We start from the raw sequence: 22206 nt of genomic DNA on the forward strand, positions 1-22206 counted from the left end.
TCGATGTGCTCCTGGTGATCGGAGTTCTCTGGAGTCTCTGCACTGTGGTCTCCAGTGTCCTTTTGCCAAAGGCATTGATAGCTGAACAGTAGGATAAAAACTGCATGGATCTGGCTCAGTTTTAGCACCTTATCCAAGGAATGTCCTCATGAAACCTGAAGTGCTAAGTTAGCCAAGCATGAATACCCAAGTGACTCACATTGTTTTCATAGTGCTGTGCCTTAGTGATTATACTTGCAGCAGATAATCTGCAAGAAACACTTTCAATACAAATTTTGTGTTTATTACGTTTTCTTTTCTGGAAAATCTTTCCCGTTCCCTGCCTGTTAATTCAATCTTAGCAGTTGTACTGGCATTCCACTCTGCCATTATTCCCAGAAGCAAGGCAGAACCATCTTCCTTTGTTTCCTGGCGCTCTTCACCACTTATCAGAATGCAGACAATGTGCTGGCCAGGCACGAGGAGCTGTCTGCCTCTCTTGCCCACTCCCCTGCGTGCTGTTGCACCGGCTGGTGCCCATGTAAATTGTATGGGGTGAGTGACACACAAAGTCTGTGGAGCTCAAGGTAGTTAAGGTTATGAACCAGTATATTTCTTTAGGATGTTCTGTTCTCAGAATGTGATTTGGTGATGTGAGTGAGCCAATCTTAATTAACTGCAGGCTGTGCTGAAAACTGTGGTCCTGCTTTTCCCTGCTTTCGCTTTTGCTTCCTTTGTGCTGTCACTAGTACTGAGTTATCCTATGGTGAGCTAGTTTAGGATACTGTTTTGGCAGAAAATTATTACCAATTTATGATGTTATTTTTGCCAAATTAGTTCCTAGACTTGCTCAAGTGTATAACAGATGAGTGCCACAGCATGTGGAAATGCAGAGGAGAAAAATACTACTCCTGGATTTGTTAAAGCTACTTTCAAGTGTTTTAGAGAACAGATATGAGATACTTGTATCTTCACATGCAGGGTTCAACAGGTCATGGTTTGATCTTCTTTGTGTGCATTGAATATTTATTTCAGATTCTGTTCAATTAAGTCTGGTTGGTTTGAGATCTCCATAGAAATCTTTGCAAGACTTGTTTTTATTCCTCTTGGCATCAAAGTTTTTGTAGAATGTACAAATTATTTTAGAGTTTTGCTTCTAGATTGGTTTCCTTGATCCTACATAAGCTTTTCTGGAGCTTTCAGGATAGCAGCTCCACTTTAATAACCTGGTTTAGATTGAGAAAAAATTATAAAAATATATTTATACAAATATTTTGTTACAAATCTATTGTTTATGTTTTCTCTTTTGTTAAGTTTGTCCTTACCATGTCCAAGATCAATGCTCTTGAGAGTATTAGTGTAAGCATCTAAGTACTAGCTATCCCTTCCTTTTGCCTTATCCTTATTGCCTTTTTTAAGTTATATTTTTTCCTTATAAATAACTCATTTAGTTCCTGGGTTTATAGTATGGCTCACCTATGAGTTTCCTGGCAAAGCTGAGCTAATGTATCTTGGCATTTTGGGGTAAATCTTTAAGGAATGTTTAAGCTTGTATTGCTCTAGAGGGTTGTGAAAATAGTCTTAATCTTGTATTGACATATTCTGTTTTGATTTTATGAGGGCTTTAATACTAAATTGTTTTTTTTTTTAGGGTGCAATTTTCTTGGAAGGAATAACAGTTAAATGTGTGACCCAGGTGACAACGCAACCAAAATTAGGAGGAATACAGCAAAAATGTCAGCAGTTCTGTGGATGGGAAGGGTATGAGAATATTTAGAACTTAGTGATTTATACTTTCTTGAAATAAGAGTTGTATTTTGCAGAATGAAACTGGTCATTTTGAAAATGAGGAAAAAGGTGACCATGGATTTTTTATTTAAAAAAAGCCTCAAACACACTTGGCAGTGAAAGTCTTGCACTGTACAATGAAATGGAATGATCAATTTTTGGTGTTAAGAAACAAGATTCTAGAATTACTTTTCCATTGAGATAACAAAGTGTTGTTGTTCGAGTTCCAGATGTGGCCTACTCCAGCTTTATAAATGCTTAGTTCTTTCTCAAGCAGTAGATTTATTTATACCATTGTGATTACACTTAAATATAGAGGTATAATACTAATTTTTACAGCCAACTTGGATTTTTGACCAATGGTAATAAAAATGTTGGTTTAATGTCTATGATTCTGGACATTTCCATTCCAAAGTTGGTGATGCACACCGCTTCCTAACTTGTTAATGCTTATCATGCCTGTAATTTTTAATTTAAATATCTCTTTCTGCAAAGCTAAAACTTTGAAGTTCCACATAATTTAGTGTTTTGTCATAAGCAAATAACTTTGTTCCTATGAGATAGACTTTTGACTTCTATTGCAAAATACTTTATTGGTGAACATGTTCTAACTCAGACTTAACCTTACAGCAAGTCTGGTATGGACTTGAGTCTGATGTGAAAACTGTATTTACTTGTGTGACTATTTATTGCAGGATCATTAATAAACATGGTTATTTTTATTAGGACTGGATTCCCTGGAGCACAGCCTGTTTCCATGGACAAGCAAAATATTAAATTTTTGGAGCAGAAGCCATACAAAGTTAGCTGGAAAGCAGACGGCACCCGGTAAGTGCATTTTAAATGAAAAAGCAAAACACAGTAAATTCGGTAGACAGTTTGTATTTTCTCAGGAAAGTGAATTTGCTTGTACAAGGGACAAAGCACGGCAACAAACTGGCTCCAGAGATTAATTTTTATTCTGTCTTGGTACCCAACATTTGCTGAAGTTTGTGACCAAGTTTCTTTCTAGCAGCTGTTCTACACAATGACTGTTAAAGGCAGGTACCTTTATTCTCCATAAGCCTTGCCTGTCTGTCAGCCATAACTTGTCACCAAGGTCTTAGAATAATCTTACATACAGTGAGAGTTTGCTAAGGTGAGGACTTTATTTATAAGCAAAATTAAAACTTCTGATTGATCCTTCAGAAGCTGGGTAGTATCAGAAAATTTGTAGGGGTATTTTTAAAAATTCATCCTGTGGTCTTTTGTTCAGACATGTAGTTCATGTCAGCTAAAGACTCAGTAATTTTATCTTCCCTAATTCTCTTACATTCATTGCAGGGGTGCCTTTTGTTTAATAACAAACTTCATCCTCATTGGACTTATTGGACATACTCTAAAGTTTTTCCTGAGTTCTTTATTTTGCTAGGTTTGTTATCTTTAATAATAGAACATCCTAGATAATGAAAATCCTGGAGAATATGGGGAATTGCATGTCTTATGAGAATTGCCAAGTGGTTCCACATGGAGTCAGTCAGGATTCATCACAATTCAGCCAGAACTAAGCTGTCTTGTACAAAACAGCCCCAGACCCTTCAAGTGTCTCTCCTCTGTGGAGTTCACACTTCAAGGGTTTATTAGCTTGGGCTGAGCATGGTGTGAAAAGTCAAAGTAAGCTTGCAGTCAGTATGGAGACCTAGCATTAGGAAATGTGTGGGAATAATTGGTTTACTAACACTGGCTGTATGCACAAGCACTTGGATATTGCTGTGCAGGTATTCTCAGGGTGGGAAGTTACAGCAATGGGGTATTGGGAGGTCAAGGCATATTCTCAGGGCAGTACAGGGCGTAGGGCATTCCAAAGCTGCTGACCCTGAACAAATGAAGTCAGCCAGCCTAAACTGACCTGAAGAGTCTTTGTCATATCCTATGTTATTAATTTGGAAAACTGATGTCTTAATGTAATATTCTCATTTCTTACTCAAATGTGTGGATGGGATGCCCACATTCTCAGTACTAAAGCAATTAGAACAAAGTAGTGTACCTGGAAGACTGCATTTTGTGAAACAAATTGAAGTGTACATGTAATTTCTTGTTGAAATTTTCAGTATTTTGAATATTCTGTCCTCTGTTTTTAGTTTTTAGTTTCTCTGGTGAGAAAGTAGAATGGAGGAATAACAAAACTGAAGGAACTAAATAGCTCTTTAAATTTTTTTCAAAACATAATAACTGGTAATAGATTATGACGATACACAGACTGATAGGTATATTCAGAGAAGAAAATGGGTTTACAGAGATCCAGTGTTAATGAAATTCACCTTTAAGTAATATGAAAGAGAGATTAAAGATGAAAATCTGAGCTATTATTTGGACATTTGTACACTTTGCATGATATGTATCCTAATCAACAATGAAAAATTATGATCATTTTTACATTGGACATTCTTCTAATTATTTAGTTGTTCTCCAGTGATCCAGACTCCATATGCAATTAAACAGATTTTCATTAGTTATTCTGAAAGCTTGTGTTTACAGGCGTGACCTTCTTGAATTTAATATTAAGACATCAGTTAGTGGAGACCCATTTATGGATCCCCTGCTTCCATTATCTGGAGATGGAACCCCTGTCATCAAATATCTCTGAAGCTATTCTGTTAAAAGTGGTTTAGATGCACCAGTCTAGACCTTGCCTATGAGAATATTATTAGGCTTGCATGCTTTTTTTCTTTTGTTGCTTTGTTCTCTCTCTTTGCTTATAAAGCACTGCTCTTTCGTTGACCTTGTTGGATTTAAAGAAAAGCAGATGCATAACTAGTAACTTTCTCTTATACTTTCTCACTGAAATAAGTTTTATTTTAGCTAAAATAACAACATTAGCCAAATTTCTTACATGTCACTATTTGTTAACTACCTGTATTTGATTTCTTCAGCAGCAGTCTTTCCTAGAGGTTTCACTTTCGAAGCATTTTTGGTACATTCTTGTAACTGATATTCAATGTCAGTAACTTCACTAATTACTTTTACTTTTATTCAAAAACATTTGCTAATTCTAGATTGCAATTCGAGCTGAACCTCTCGTCCTCTATTTTAAGAGCTGTTGGTTTTGGTTTTTTGTCGTTGGTGGTTTTTTTTGCCCCTTTCCCCATTGTTTGGGGCATTTTTCCAGTGGTAGAATTGTGCATGCTTTTTTGGTTTCCTAGTGTTGTTGTATTTTTCTATCCATAATTTTAGAAAAAGAGAAAGTATTTCCCTAAATTAAAGGGCGTTATTTCTCAAATAATGTTGTCTAACAATGTGAAATTGATTAGTTAAATTATTTGATAGTGATTCTATAAAATATCTTGTGGGATTTACTGGAGTAGTATCTTACATATTTTTGTATGTTTGTGAGTTTGGTTTGGGTAAAACTCATCCTCCTTTGCTCTCTTGGGGTTCTGAGTTCAAAATCTTTTGACTTAGCCTTGCTTAGCCTAGTCTGTTGTGGTTTGAAGAGTTTGCGCCTTCTCTGTGGTCTTGCTTTCTCTGTGCCTGGTTTCCAGGGCCCTTGCTGCATAAGTATTAGCCGGGCACCCTCCTGGTTCTGCTCCAGCATTCCTTCTGGAGTATGCTTGTCCCAAAGGGAAAAACACAGTGTGAACAAATACTTCTCCCCTCATATTTCTAAATGCCAATGTATAAAGATGTGCGTATTTGTATCTTAGGTTTAGAGAAATGGACTTTAAATTGAAAGATCTGTGAAGCTCATTTAGCATTGGCACTCTTTGGTGAAATATTTCCATTGTGCCAGCTACTTGGTTGTGTGTAAATGCTGTATGCAAACTCATGCTGTTTTGAAGAAAACCATCTCTAAAATTATATTGCTTTAAATTATTATTATTTAAATAAAAGTCAATGAGTTCTGCAGCTATTCTGACTGGTTTGGTAAATTCTCAATATTTATTGGAACAGTAGTCAAACTATTGGTGTCTCATAAATAATTTTAATGCTAATCTATTCAAAAGCCAAAGGGCAAATTTCCCACTAGTGAAATCATGCCTTTTGGCTTTGTTGAAATGAAATATATGTTGTATGTTAACAGTAGCTACAAAGTAGATACATCTTTACAAATGTATCCAATTTTGCAGCGCCCTGTTCTAAAATGGTAGTTCCTGTCTGGATAAGGTAATTGTAACAGCATGTTCAAGGCATTGCTGGATGACTCTGCATTATCAGCTTTGTACTGTAAAATGATTAGCCAGGTGGGTAATGGCTTGTTGTATCCCTTCATATGGATCTCATTAATGCTGTTTGTAGCAGATGCTTGTTCTAATGAGTGGAGCTGACTGTTCAGGCAGGGTAAAGTAATGAGACACCAGTTCTGAAGAAAGACTGCCACCACTAAGAATAATGAGAAGCTTAAAAATGGCTGTGGAATAATTCAAATCAATACAATCAAACAGGACTAGGTTTTATGGTGGCAAAATGTGACCTACACTAAATGGAACCTATTAAGGGGAGTAAGTTATTCTCCTGCATTTCTGTGAGTAGCTTTTTTATTTTTCTCGTCTGTACACGTGCAGTTTTAGTGAAAAATAATAAGTGTGATCATAATACTATGGCTGTTCGATTATGTTAAGGCAGCTATTTTAAAAAATGAGAACAGGTAGTTCTTGCCAAAGGCTATTAAATTTGAAAAATCTTCATGCAAATTTGATGGTTTGAAGATATCTAAATATGAATAAGTAGATGCAGAATAAAACAGCTCTTTGAGGATTGCTGCTAGTTGTTTAACGAGTTTGTAACAAAATAGGTACATCTCTGAAGTTGTTTTTTCTTTCATGATTAGCAAATTACATTTATATTAAAAGAAAGTCCTGTTGCCTAAGTAATTAACTTTTTGTTGTTATCATAATACAAAATAAAAATAGTAAATGTAGGCTTAATTGTATGATAAAACTGATGGGCATTTTTTGATTGTTTATTAATCAGTTTGATTTATCTTAATGTATCAATCAATAAATCAATATATCTATATATAGAGAACATAATTATTTTTATTTAGTTGCTATATTATCAAACTTGTGATAGCTTCCTTTTTTTTTAAATTCAGCTTTTTGTAGAAATTGAAAAAAATGTCTTTTTTTTCTTTTTTTGTTGCAGCCTTTTCAGAAACATATTTGTGACCCTTGAAGGAAATTTACTCAGTATATTTTAAGATGACTTTTCTATAAATGTCATGAAAACAAGGTTGAAGTTTCTCTCTGATTTCCATGGCTCAATAATTTTTCTTTCCCTCCTCTTTGATTCTTTACACAATGAGATGAAGCTTATATGCATAACTCTGAAATTGCAAATTCCTAATATGAGAAATTATCCAGAAGTAATTTGGTCCAGAGTAAATAGTGAAAAAATAATCACTGCCAAGGAACAACTCTTTAAAAAAAAAAAGGGAGAAAATTGAGAAAAATGTTTGTTTTAGAAATTAGCAGGTAAAAACTACTAGCCAAAATTAAGTGGCAAGGAAGCAAAATGGTTGCCTGTCCGTAAAGGCTTAAAGAAAAGATATTTGAATGGGCTCATGGAAAAACTATTATCCCTCAGAGAGAGGGGAGAAAAAGTTGAGATAATAATGAGAATGAAGGAGGACAGAGAAGATTGGAGAGTAGTACTAATCCAATTAAATCCCAAATCTATATACTTGAGAACTCATTATTAAGAACAAGAGACCAGATTGTCATGAAAGCAGATGTGGAGTGTCCTGGGTTTGCAGTGGAAAGCTTGGCTCCTGGGAGCAAAGATATTAACGTGGAGTTGAACTTGAAGGAGGCTATTGGAAATGAGAAAGAAGCCATAGATTAATTTTCAGATTGTACAAATTACATGACCAGATTCTCATGGATGTGAAATTTTCTTCCTAGTAGTGGAAAGTTCCTGAAATAGAAGTTTGCAAAATTGATAGTGCGTTCTTCCCTTATTTAGAGGAGGGGGACAAAAATGTAAGGTGTTGAGATTTTCAGCCATCTTCAGAAATGGTGTTAGCAGGGAAGTTAAGGGCTGGCTGTTGATCACAACAAAGCATTTATGAGTAAAATAATGTTTCTCAAGGTACGAATACTGTCTCCCTGGGCACTTTGCCTTCTGACCCAGATAGCTACTGAGAAGGTGAACTATTATAAATTGTGTTTTGAGTGTCTTGTCATTGAGTAGTGTTTAGAGTTAATATATGTTTGTGGCCTTGGAGTAAGGAAGGAATGTTGGCCTCCTAATATGGAACAGGGTGAAGAACTCACACAAGAATCATCTGGCTGCTTTTAAACCACACCTTCCTTTTCCTTCTTCCTCTCCCCACTTATCTTAAGAAATAGACTTAAATATTAATTGGTTTTGCACCATTATCTGGTATTCCTTTTTCTGTGGTTGTGACATGTTTCAGTGGTGGGAAATTTTAAAGGATGGAAATATTCCACCATTGGGCATGTGCTGAATAGACTTTTCAGGACCAAATGGATTTTTTATAGGAGTGACAGGTTTTGTGAACAACTGGGCTTTACCCAAGTGATTTGATTCCAAATGAAATGAGCTTGATTCAATTGTGCTTATATAACTATCAGCAATGGGCACAACCTCAACTGGTAATTACACATCACTTGTGTGTATAGGACAGCCATTCTTCAGACATTTGTATTATTTTCATTGAAGGGCTCAAAGAAGTAGTTGTAAGGGTTTTTCTATTATTATTTGTATGAAATTATCAAAATGGGGTGACACTTAAAGAAGAGATTTGGAACCTTACTTAAAAAACCTTTCTTTAAAGATTGAAGTGACTGTTCTTAGTCCAGTCTTCCAATCACCACACTGTGTTTTTATAAGTTTTTAAGATCATGGGGGAAAAAAATGCAGTTTTTGTTTACTTGCCATTGTCCTTTGTGATCCTTCTTCATAATTATTTTAGCAGTTCTTTAGAGGAAAACAAGCTCACTCATTTTGAACTAGTTCTATATATCTGCCTCAGTAGATGGAAGAATTTTGGTTGAGAGCAGGGCTGCAATCCATGTGGAATTTATTTCACTGACTTTACTTGGAATAATATATTTAAGTGGAGATAGTATGTATTTTGTCTGGAAACTAATGTTGTGAAAGTTATTGAAATGGCTGCAGTAAAGCTTTTACTCCCTTGCAATCAAGATTAAAAACTCTAAATAAATAGCTGTTATAAACTACAGTACTAGTAGTTAGTAACCTGCAGTTTAACTTTGAAGCATGTAATGATAATATAATGTCAGAAGCTTCTGCAAAAGTATATAAAAATCACATAAATGGTTCAGGATTAAAATGTATAAAATGCCTTTCTAATGATAGCTGAAAGGAGCAATTCATAGATGTTAACCACTCTACAGCATTCCTCTTAATTTTCTAAAAAGCAAATGCCTAATTCATGGTTTTATTTTCTACATTTAGGTAGGAGAGGAAGAGGAGATGGGATGGGGAGGCAGGAATGGTGTGTTTGTCATTAGAGAGTTGGAGATTCAGGAGCTGTGAGTTGTTGCTCGCTCTGCATCTTAATAATTGTCCTGTACAGTTGGATTGACCAGTAAATTTAGGATTATAAGACTAATACTTGCCTGTTTTTCACAGCATGAGAACCCATAAATATTGTATGGTTGCTTGAGTTTTCATTTGAGAGTGTAAAAATAAAACTTTTGTAAATTGAGTTTGGAATAAAGGCACTTTTGGTTTGTTTAGCATGTCCCCAGTCTCTAGGTAAAGCTATTTAGTTCAGGGCAAGGAAGGTCTAATACAAGGTGGCTTCATTATCTCCTCCTTTTGCCATGTTGTCCATTTCCCCTGTTTTCCCTACTGTATAGGCAGTATGGACCAGTATGGACATGTTTAGGCTTTGGCTAGCAGACTTTGACAGCAGAAGAGGAGCTGTCAGGATTTCATAGCTGGACTTGTGGCTGTTTTCAGATATCTCATTCATTTTATTTAACTATTAATTTTGAACCAGGAGAGATCTCTTTTGATTAGGAGACTGTAAGTCAAATGAGGCAGCATAGAATGTCATAAACTGTTGGACTAATATATGGAACAATTTGATATAAAAAAATGTATGGTTTTGTGTTTGGTTTTTTTTGGGGGGAGGGGGTGGGCTGGTGATGGTGTGTTTATGTATTTATTACTAAGGCACATCCATATCACTTTGTTGCTTCTTCATCTCCTGATTATTCTTTTTACAGTCATTGAGTCAATGTAGAGGAATGAATAAATAAAAAATCACTACTAGGAAGAAAATAAATAAAAGTGTGGCAGAACCCATTATCCCTCATGTGGATCTAAATTTACTTGAATGGCCAAAGAAAGCATTCTTACTCTAGGTTGTGGTTTCTCATTTACATATGCTCACAACCCTGTCGTGGCTCTGAAAGAAGGGTTTTGTGTCCCTTCCTTGAGTGTTTAAGGAGCAGTTCTGATGAGATACTTTACAGGAAGTCTGTTCTGGAGACAAGCAGGCCTGAAGCCGCTCGACACACAAAGTTTTATTGGCATAGTTCTGGGCTCTTTGAACAATGCTACCTAACTGATTATTCATATGTAACTATTTGAGTATTTGGACAGATTGTCTTATAAGCAAGCTCTTTTGTTTATTTATAAATAGTTAATGCGTTAAAATGCATTAACTTATTATGTAGCTTGTGCTATGAATACTGATCTTAGAGTATTCAACTGTAGTCCTGAAATGTTCTAATAAGATCCAGATAAAGGGTGTGCCTGCATGTATATCTGCTTTTCAAGCAACCAGTATCAGTGATTACTGGCTTATTTCTTTATTTTCCTTTCTCCCAGACCACTTTTAGTGGAACAGTACATTCTGTGGCTGCTGGTTCTCCTGGGGGGGATTACAGACACATCCATGAAGCGTAACGGCTTATGTTCCGTCAGGGAAGAATGACATTCAGTTTGTGAAGAGATATCTAGGGCATCCCCTTTCTCTTGGAGCTGATCTGCTCTGTGAGCACAAATGGCAGTTGTGTTCCTGCTGTGGCTTGTGCCAGTGATGCAGGTGGAATTGACCCAGAACACACTCTGGGATAAATCAGTTCCAGGTTAAGGGGATCTCCTTTTTCAGAGCTGTGTTACTCATTTCATGACTGCCCTGTAACTGCCCTCCATGAGAGACATTATGGTTCACTTGCTTGGGAAAGAAGCAATGTAACTACTTGTCATCTAATGCTAAATTAATTTGTTATTCTTTCATATATATATATTTTTAGCCTGTTGCTTCAGGCATGAATTTTTCCTTAAACCTCCAAGATATTTTCAGACAAAGGTTTGTGGAGAGGTATGGAGCCAAAGAAGATCAAGCAAACTTGAAAATCTATCTGCAATAAATAATGAAGATAATAATAATAACAACAACAGCAACAGCAAAAAATATGAAACACTTCAAGAGTTCTGTCAAGCTGGAGATACAGTTTGTTCCATTAATCTTGCAGCTTTAAAACAAAAGTAATCAGAACATTATACTATGCAGTTGTTTTTCAACAGTGTTCCTATCAGTAATTGAGAAATGCACTTAGTATCATGAAAATTTGGGTGAAACAAAGATAATCTAATATTTAAAATTATTCTGTTAGTATAAAGGTTGTTACTGGGTAATATCTTTTCTAGCTTGTTAACAATTCTTTTATTTTACATCAGACAAATCATGTCACAATGCACTATAGGAGCTCCTCAATATGTAGTAGTTGTAGTTTAATTTACTTTTTGTTATTTACCTTGTAAATAATGATTACAAGACAACTTTAAATTTAACCCATAAAGTTTAATATCCTTCTAAAAATAAAGAAACAAAACCCCCACTGCACTCTAACTTAATTAAAACCCTGGAAGACAGACAAGAAAAACACTGTAACTGGATAGGCTTTTTAAACGTAGCTAAATTCTTCATTTTACCAGCAGTTTCACAGTCTAATAATACTTTAGATAGAAAATGTAGTTTTACACTGGTTTTGAATTTGCCATCTGTTAAATTAATTAAAGTATCTTTATCTTTGATTTATAAAACAGGAAAAGCTAAAGTTTGAGCTCAGTCTCAACTGCAATACTTTATCAGGGGAAATTATAGTTGTTTCCACAATTCCTATACATTTTTCCATGGTCCTTAGTGTTGCCTTAGTGTTGTCTCCTTTATTAAAAAACTTCCCCAGGTGAGAGGATACCATAAAGTTGTATAGTCATGCAGCATTATTTCTATATTTTTCACTATCCTGTTTGTTATTTGATCTAATTATTTGTTTGCTGTTTTGTTTGTTTGCTTATTTGGCTGCAGCTGCTGTTCTGTGCTCTCACTGAACCCTAAAAAGTAGCTGCTATATGAGCTTTTTCTGCTGACACTTAATTTAGAACCTTGTAAGGTGGGGAAGTGTGGTCACATCTCTCCTCCTCCTGGCCGTGGTACCCTTTGGATATCAAAACTTGCAGTGTTTGTTGCTGTAGTTTTGGGCATATTGAATATTTTTATAGTAAATATCATCTGCAGATTCACTCACTTTTGATGATGTTCAGGGCAATAACAGTCACAAAATAACTGCTCTAGACCTTGCATTGTCAAGGGAAACAAATGAAAAGGGAAACTTGCATTCAGAGTTTAAAGGAGAGTGGTGGCAGGCAAGAAGAAGGTTTTGATGCTGAGTGTGGTAACTATGGAGGAGACTGATGAATAGTAAAAATTATGGAGACTGAAAAGCTGTATAAGCTGTGTGGTGTCTCAATTTAGAGTGGTGACTTGACAAGGTTACTTTGTTATCTGGAACACCACCTCAGCAAATCCTGTGAAAATAAAATTCTTTGTTCTCAGATAAGCAGGGTGATTGGTGAAGATCAATTCATCAATGCCTGGAGGTATTTAGAAGACATATAGATGTGACACTTTGGGACATGGTTAGTGGTGGACTTGGCAGTGTTAGGCTTACATTTGGATTCAAATGTCCTAAAAATCTTTTCCACCTGAAATGATGCTATGAATATCAAAGTCAAGCATAGCCCTTCCATTGTGATATATGAGGTGATCAATAAGACAAGAAAGTTTTGGGTTTTTTTCTGTACTAGCATTGAGTCAGGGCAGTAGTATCTTGAACTAATTATTCAGAATATTAAGCTGGTTGTTGGAAATCTTCTGACTTCTCATGAAATTAGATGATGTAGCAGATGAACTAGGACAACTTTCTTGATTATAACATAAATATAGGAAAGCATTCATTTTGTTTAGGAAAGATGCAAGATAAAATATGAGGAATAACATTTTATTTTCCAAATAACTGAAAGATAAAAAAATTTTTACAGAGTTCAGATTTTTTTAAAAAAATCCCTACAGGATTTTTAAAGAAAACTTCTGAGTTACTGCTGAACCTGACCTGCTGGAGATGCCTGATCAGAGTTGTCATGGTGAGCACACTTGAACATCTAATGCAAGCTGAGTGCCTTGACCTCCATAGTAAGAGTTTAACCAAGACAGTTTTGAAGCACAGGGAGTTGGTCATTTCACCCCATGGAGACACCTTACAATTGTGGAAGTTAACCAGAAGCTGAATTCTACCCTCTTATTTGGGTGGAGAATTGGTGGAGCATTTCAACAGGTGACACATCCAGGTGCTTCTGAGTGTAGTAAGAGATATACAAGATATATTTATGTACTAAGCAAGAGCCTAGTAACAGTATTTTAATGCTGAGGGAAAAAAAAAGGTCTTGATTTTAGAAGCTAAGTTTGGATCAATCATGCTAAGGCTTTGCTTAACATTTAAATAATTATTATTGAAATGAGAAGTAAAAATAGATAAAAAATGCAGGTTTTCTCTTTATTAAATGACAGATTTGGTTGCCCTAAGGGCAGTAGTTAATAGAATTACCCAGAATTACTTTGACTGAGGAACACAGTCTGCAGTATAGATGAGGAATGGGATTTCCTCTGAGTTCAGCCATTTTGGTAGGAGTTCGTATAAGGGAAAAATTGTGGTTTTGACCTAGAAAGACTGGTATATCTCATGCTTCTGGACTTTGATGAAATTGCCCTTTATTAGAGAAAATGAGGCTAAGAAGATTGCTAGAATTCTAAGATAGGTAAAGAATAGATTGAAAGAAAATGGCAATGGATAGTTTTGAAAGAAAATGCATAAAAAGACACAAGTAGAGATCTGAATATTAATTTTCTTGTATCATTTAGTACTTTGAAGCACAACCCAAGTATGTTCTGATAAACAAATGAGGGAGATCAGCCACTGAATTCACTGAGGAGTAGAATAATAAAACTGGAAGGATATTTAGTAGTAGAAAATGCAAGGTCATGAATGAGAAATATTGGAGCTGGAGGCTGTTAATTGGAAATGTCTGTCAGTCACAATCTAAGGGATTTTTTGGTTTAAAATACTGTGGAGACTGTTGATGGCATACTTTAATCTAGAAATAAGCGAGAGAAATACAAAGTGTTGGTGCAGTCAGAGCAGACTAACTTCCAAAGGTCTGTGTGTGTGTTTTTTAAAAAATTATTTTGAATTTAGACTGTTGAATACGTAATTCTGCTTCAGCTTCTGCGTGGAGAAAGCAATGTCTCTTGCTGGCTGGTGTGTTGTGTATTCATGTAAATGACAACACATGTGTATCTTTGGAGAAGGTGTTTGTGATGGAACTGTCAGTGTGCTGATTAAAAAGACATTGTTTCCTTTTGTTTACACATTGAAAATAATACTGTAAGTCTTCTTGTAAGTTCCTGTGTTAGTGTCCCTGTATCCAGGCTTTGTCATCCTAGAGGAGACATCTTCTAAAGCAGTAACAATTGCCAGCAGCAATTCATAGAAGCAAGTGAGCCTTCTCCATTTGTTGGGATTTAGGGTTTTTGCTCCATGTGCCGCAGGCCAGCTTCAATTCTAATTTAAAGTTACACTGAATCCAGCACAGTCTGGATTCAGGTCAGGACATGGAACTGCAGCCGCTTAGTGACACAGATAGATGATCTCCTACTGTCAGTGCAATTGCAAGGGCAGCAATTAATTTTCATTCTCTTGGCCTTTTCCTCAGTGTTTGATGCATCTGGCCAGAAGTTGATGCTTTCTTGCCAGGAGGGAGAGGCAGGGTCCAATGTAAAGCACTTGTGTGACTTGGCCTCATCTAGAGTGGTGACATGCTTGTGGTTTTGAAATGTTGCCAATCATAAAAGGAAATTAAGGAATTGAAAATCATATCTGTAGCAGGATTTCATTGTTACCTCTGCGTCAGTGAGCATATTAGAGATGCTAATTGCTATTCAGATTTGGGTAATGCTTATTTGTGTGGGAGGGCAGCACTTGCACAAGGCTGAATTCCAGGCTGTATAATGAACTCCCTTCGGAATGGAGAGCTGCCGTGTATTTCGTGCTTAGAGTTGATGATGGAATTTCTTCTATTTTGCATTCTTTAATGTGATAATACAGACACAGGCATATTTAAAAAGTAAAATGAAAAAAAAGCAGCAATGGCAGCACTGTGTCAAAATGAATAATCTTCTTTGATACAGCCTGTCTAAAGAAATACTGCAGGGCTAAGAAAGCTCCTAGAGGAGCTGAATTTTTAAGCTTCCTTTGAAACAATATTTCTAATCCATTTGCTACTTGTAGATTTTTTTCTCAGAAAATTACTTGTGTGTTGAACTCAAGCTCAGAAGATAGGATCTTAATGTTTGAGGAAGCCGTTGTTGTATTTTTATATTATTCTTAAGGTTTTAAAACCCCTATAAAGCACAGAATTAACATATGTAAGCTTACTGCTGAGATGGTTGCTGTCATTTTGGCTGAGAGAAAGTTAAACATAAATAAAGCACATCACAAAATTGAAGTCGGAAGCAAAACTTCTGTGAATACACAGGCAATCAATTTTGTGGTAAATATATTTTGGCAAGCACTACACCATGTGTAGTGAGGTGCTGTGTTGGGGGAGTATTTTCAAATCCAGTTTTGTGAATCATAATAATATGGAAAAGAAGGCAGAGGCCACGTGTTCCGGTGGGTACAATGTTGGATTTGGAGATTGGGAAATGCTGTTCTGTTCTTGTTCCTTAATCTCAGTGACTATATATTGATGGACACCAAGTAATTTACCTTATTTTATGCATTAAGTAACATCTTCCTGAAATGCACTTTCAAATTTAATGAAATGCATATAAAGGAGAAACCTCTTTTTTTAACTTAGGATTTTCAGTGTAGCTCATGTCAGCTTCAAAATTGAGTAAAAACCAAAAACTTACCACCGCCACAAAACAAATTTAACTGAAAATAGAAGCCTAATAAAATAATTCTTTTAGCTTGTTTGGGGCCCAACTGATGTGGACTGCATGATACAGGATATTGGAGGAGGCAAATGAGCCTTTGATACAGTTGCCTTTATTTGAGTATGCTAAAAATAATTGATTTCTGAAGAGAAAACTTTATTTGATGGTTCATGGTTTTTAAAGTTTAAAAATTAAAGTTATTAATACTCTGGTAGGTGGTTTGGAGATCTGTTTGTCTAATGCCAAGAACTGTCACTCTGCAAATGAAATTTTCATCCTATTTCCTGAATTATTGTGTTAATAATATTGTCCAGTTAGAATTAATAACAGGCCTTGCCTCAGGATCAGAAGTGAATGAAAAGTAGCTTCTAATGAAACTTTAGATTTTACCATTTCTATGACTGGATATTTTATCTGCTTGTGAGATTAATCTGCATGGACATCATGACCCTCTATTTGTCAGAATTTCTTGGTTTGTAGAGATTGCTCTGACAGTTTTGAGAGATGATGTTTGTAGCTCAAATATGATCCTCTACTTCCATGTATCGTTTTCAGAGGTGAATGAGCAGTTATGTTATTGCTCTTATTGCTGCCCTGCCTTTCTTATTTTATTCACTTGTCTGGTTTTACATTGGGACTGAGCCATCTGATGACCATGACATCTTGTGTACTTGCCCAGAATCTAAAACAATGGGGCCTGGTTACTAATTGGAGCTTTTGGGTGCTCACACAATAGAGGTAATTAGTAATAAATGTACAGCTGTAATAGCAAGTAGTGTTCACAGTGGGCAGTGCAATGTGTGGCAGTTGAGTTCCTGTGTTCTATCTCTAGTGAATGTGTTTGAGAAATCATCGCTCTTTCTTTGCCTTTGTGGTGTTGCCCAGAGGCGTGTTCTCTATTCTGGTGTAAGTGCTTATCTCCTAATACCTTAATTAACTTCTTAAAGTATAAATGGCCATGGTACATCGAAATAATATTCAGAAATGTGCTGTTCAGAAGTCCACAAGATTTCTCCATGAATGATTGTAGTGTCATCTGGATAAAACTTTAAACCTGACATTAAGCACATGAACTTAAGCTTTTTGAGTGAAACAAGCAAACAAAAAACCTCAACCAACCAACCAACCAGCTCAAATCCCTCATTAATTTATAAATTCAGTTTCACTAAAACCTTGCTTATCTCTTGCTTCTTGCCCGTTTTCAATTATTAGCTGCTCATAGAATGCTTCTATTTTTCAGTCCATCCTTGACCAATTTTTTTCCATTTTATGTTGATAGTAATTAGAATTTTGATAAATTCTGTTGTTTGGACCATATTCAGAGTTTTATTTCAATAGTTTATTAAATTGAGAGAGTAGAGGAGTTTTCAGCCATTCAACTAAAAAAACCTCGAAAAAAAATTCAAAATAAGACATATCTGGATCAGTTTAATGTCTTTCTCAAGCAGAGAACTTGTTCAGATTCTAAGTTAGAGAGATACATTACTATGAGACCCAGACAGATGGGTTTACATGAGAGTAATTCACTGTCCTGAGATGAGATTTTTTTTCTGTCTTCAAAGTCAGCATATGCTGCTTCTCAGCATCTCTCTGAAGTAAGATACAGAATCATAGAAATCATAGGATCATAGAATGATTTGGATTGGAAGGGACCACCCAGATCATCTAGTTTGAAGGAAGATGGCATGCAGAGAGGTATGCTTAACAAAAACTTTGTTTCCATACAGAATGCCCATGAAAATTCTCTGTGGGCTTTAAGAGGCCTGTTACATGGACTCAGTTGAAGAATTGCAGCCCAATTCTGCAGTGTTTGTCCTTGTGAAAGGAAGGTCTAAGGTGTGGCCTGGTTTAAATCCTGTAGCAACTAAGCTCACACATCCTGTAGCAGGATAGGGGAGAGAATCAGAAGGGTCGAAGTGAGAAAGATTAGGGGTTGAGATAAATATAAGGAAAAATAAGGAATTTTACTAGTTCCCATTGGCAGGCATATGTTTAGCCATTTCCAGGAAAGGTGGACTTCATGGTGCACAACAGTGACTTGGGAAGAAAAACACCATAAATCCAAATGTCCCCTCTTTCCTCCTCCTTCTCCCATTTTTTATTGCTGCTGAGAACAGCATCATATGGTCTGAGATATCCCTTTGGTTAGTTTACAGGTTTAAACTTTCAAATGTAAAAAAATGCTTTGAAAATATTTTTTAAAATAATATCTCTCATGATTACTTTTTTAAACACTTAATATAAAACAAAATAATAGAGATTTTGAGGATTTACCTATAATTATAATATCTTAACACTGCCTTTGCAGGTATATGATGCTGATTGATGGCAAGAATGAAGTTTATATGATCGATAGAGACAACTCCATTTTTCATGTATCCAACCTGGAGTTTCCGTTTCGTAAAGATCTTCGCTCACATCTAACAAACACTCTTCTAGACGGGGTAAGGAGCATACTGTATAATTACTGTAACTATTTCAGTGATGTTTGCTTTTGTTTATAAACGGGGCCAAGTTTTTAGGCCTGGATTGGTGAATCATAGGCTTTCAGGAGGAATATAAGTTCGGTCACTGGCTGAATGTGGGACTTGCATTTTGTAAGAAATTACTTACCTTCGGAATAGGACTGATGACTGCTCTGGGGGGAGCTGTTTGTCTTTGAAATAAACCAGGGTATTGAGATGACATTCTCTGAATATGAGAAAAGCCTTGAAGAAAAATCTAAAAAATTATTGCAGAACTTATCTCTTCCTACAGCTTTATATTTTGAAATAGTAAACATGGTCAATTTTACACAGCTTATGGAAATACTTCTAAAATTTGATAAAATTTTCATGATATTTTGATGCACTTTTGTGAATTGATGTCTCTGTTTCTGTCACCTTTATTTTCAGCTGATCTGAATTTTTGAATGATTTAGAAATGGCTTAGTTGTATTTGTTTAAGGCTAAAACATTTCTAAGTTGCTATGCTAATTTAAATTGTGTAAACTTGCTAATGAACTTTTTGAGCCACTTGTAGACCAAGCTGTAAAACATATAGATTTGTGTATTTGAAGGCTGAGCTGGTGGCAAACTTTTCACAACTGTAGCCACAAGAAGAAATTATTTATTTCTTGATTGTCCCATTTCACATAACTGAGAGAATTTCACTAGCTCTTACACTAATAGATCAATGCAGTTTCCTTTTATGCAGTTTCAGTAGTATTGGAGACTCTCCATTGCTGTAACTCCTGCTTGATGAAGTATTTTTGTACCTGAGATAGCTTCCATATTGATCCTCTGAAGCCTATTGCACTTTTCAGCCATATTGTCTTTATTAACTTTCCTTCCTTTCCCAGGCTCTTGTTGTCAGTATTCTACTTGAAATGTCACTTCTGTGAATGATGTGTCTTACTGAGCACACATTTACATGTGAAGCGTGTGTAAATTGAGTCTGCAAGGATAATTACTGCAAGGAACGATGTGCTGTCTTAGGGACAGAGAAGCAGATAATGGAATCTTTTCCACCACCTCTGCTTCATTGAAAAATTGAGAGCATAATGCAAGAAATGCCATGCTGTCAGCTCAGAAGTGGTTGCACAAGCTGTCGTGTCTGGAAGGAGCCTCTTCAGCCAGGCAGCTTCTGAATGATATACATATTATTCTTGATGGCATACATTAGGTTCCACGCTTTTGAGATAAAAAGCCTGGTATTGCTGGTTTTTCCCCCTGCTACTTCTAAGGCTCTTGAGAAAGTAATGGCTTGCTAGTGTCCATATGGTACAGTCCTAGGTGTTCTTGAGGGACATGGCTGCTCTTTCATTTGTTTATTGAATTATTCCCTTTATTTCAAACAGATGTTTGAGTGAAGGTGGTTGATATGTATATGGTGGAACACAGGGATATTGAGATAAGTGCATAATGTAGCTGTGGGGCATGGAAGAGGGTCTCTGATCTGGTGTGTTGTGTTCCCCAGGTTTATAGTTTAAGTCTCTTAAGAATGATTGAAGTTCTCTCAGGTACCCAGGACATGAACTATAACTTTGCTTAATTTGTGGTGCTCTAAAAGTTTGACTGTTAATAGTGCATTTTGGTGTTTCACTTTATTGGAATAAAATCAATCTTTAGTGTGTTTTTTTCTTCCTCCTACATTATTTTTTAATAAAGTGAAAAGCAAAGTGACATGAAATGAACAAGTACTGATTGAATGAAGTGCCCTGAGATAGAACTAAAGCCTTTCAATGGATAAATACTTTTCATAGTACAAATTTCTAAATTTGTTTCGGTATGGTCAGTTAAATAAAAAGATGCTGCTGGAGTTTTTTCTTTTTCAACTGAAATTCCTTTAACAGGTTTGAGGATAAGACTTGCCTATTATTTGAAGCATCAGAAGAACTTAGCTTTGTAATTGAATATTTGTCTAATGTTGATGCCAAATGAAAATTTCCATGAATGATCCTTTATTCTAGATATATGCATGATTGATTTTATTTTATTTTTTAAATCCATGGGAAGAAGTTGGCTTTTTCGCTTAACATGTTTTGCTAATTAGTGCTTGAAGGGCTGTTGAAAAGAATTCTTTAATTACAGGCTCAAGTAGTTCATACTTCCTGTCCTTGAAGTAGCTTTCTCTCTTTCAGGGAATGAAAGTATAGATTAAGGTGGTCCAATTGGTTTTGCTTTAGAATATTCTTAAAAATATGAGAAAAGGGGAAACAGAAAACAGAAATATCAGTGCCATGGAGCAAAATGCTACTGGTTTTAAGAATACAAAAGGTTAATATCTCCCTAACATTATTTAAAATGACAGTATACATGAAACTTTCATAAAGGCAATTTCCATGCATTCAGGGATCTTTTAACTTGCTTTAAGGCCTCTGGTGTAAGCCTTTCATGTGGTTGTCTTTGAGAATTTCAGATGCATTTGTGGTTCATTTTGGGCTGAAATTACTTGCAAACAGTTTTTATGTGATCAGTGACGTCTTGGGTGATGACAGATCTGCCCCACTCTGTGCTCATCTCCAGCTTTTCAGTTGCAATTGTTCAGTCATGGAAGAAAGTTTTCTGCAAAGCTCATTAAAGCTAATTTAAATTTCACATACAGGTGACTAGTATGACTTATTCCTTTAGAAGCCAAGTGTTTTGCATCCATAGTGCTATCTGAGGGAATGCACAGAGTTTTGTTCAAATGTTTCGGCTGTCATGCAAAAAAGCTAAATAGCTATTTTCAGGAGCTTTCTTGGCATTCTGCTTAGCTTTGGAACAGTTGAGTAGAAAATGCAGAGTCATCCTTAGGCTTGAAGTAACTTTTACAGTTTTAATATAATTTTAAAAACTTTAATTTTTATATAAAATTCTGTTTACACTTCAAGACTTAAGAGGGCCAGGAACTCCGTAAATGGAGAGTGAGATAAAGATGCATTTATGTTTTTATGTCAGGAGACACCTTATCTATTTGTAAGCTGTCTCAGAAATTGCAGAACTTAAATATTTTTGAGTTTGTGAAAGCTGGCACAAAATAGATTTATGCAAAATAGACTTAAGAAAAAAGGCAAGACACAAAAACTGTTTTCATTCGTGAAATTCAGCAGTGACTAGAATTGTGTTAAAGGTAAATGGATAAAGGATTAAGAAAAGGCTCAGGAGAAAAAGGGAAAACAGATATATTATTAGATTTGATTCCATACTCTATGTCAACAAAAAAATACATTCTGCAAGTGGCTGGTAAAATTGGATCCTTTGCTTTTTGATTGAATTTTGGATTATTTTAAGTCTATGTTACTCTAGAGATGTGATTCAGGGAAAAAAAATCCCATGAGCTCTCACTCCAGCATTGTTCTTCTGGTACTTGTCCTGCAAAAAGCTCTTAGCACTGTTTCAGGTCCAATATACTGTACAACTGTGCTTTGCAACACCACAGGATTGAGGAGAATGACACCAGCACAGTGTTGCCAGATTATGTTGCATTAATTGAGCACCAGTCCTTGTTCTTCAGGCCCATGGGTTAAGTGGATACCTCAACCAGCAGCTAATGGACAAGTGGTAATAGCAGAGGTAGCTTTCAAATGCACAAAACTGGCTGTAAATCTGCATGGAGTCTGTAGAAGGAGCTGTGTGGATGCAGGTGTGCCTTAAGGATAATGTTATGTTATATTAGCATGTCATGTGAGAGGGTTTGGATTTAAGTTTTTAGTTATCTAA

The 22206-nt window shown here is 35.8% G+C and overlaps 1 protein-coding gene across 1 annotated transcript in view; it reads left to right on the top strand.

Annotated features, from left to right (window-relative positions):
• Positions 1 to 22206, top strand: part of RNGTT (RNA guanylyltransferase and 5'-phosphatase) — a 171081-nt gene that overhangs the window by 23896 nt on the left and 124979 nt on the right. The window contains exons 7-9 of the mRNA XM_074538269.1: positions 1631 to 1740; positions 2494 to 2595; positions 18333 to 18468. Of these exons, the coding sequence (XP_074394370.1) occupies positions 1631 to 1740; positions 2494 to 2595; positions 18333 to 18468 (348 nt within the window). The remainder of the gene's footprint in view (positions 1 to 1630; positions 1741 to 2493; positions 2596 to 18332; positions 18469 to 22206) is intronic.

The sequence above is a fragment of the Zonotrichia albicollis genome, chromosome 3, assembly GCF_047830755.1.
Source record: "Zonotrichia albicollis isolate bZonAlb1 chromosome 3, bZonAlb1.hap1, whole genome shotgun sequence".
NCBI lineage: Eukaryota > Metazoa > Chordata > Aves > Passeriformes > Passerellidae > Zonotrichia > Zonotrichia albicollis.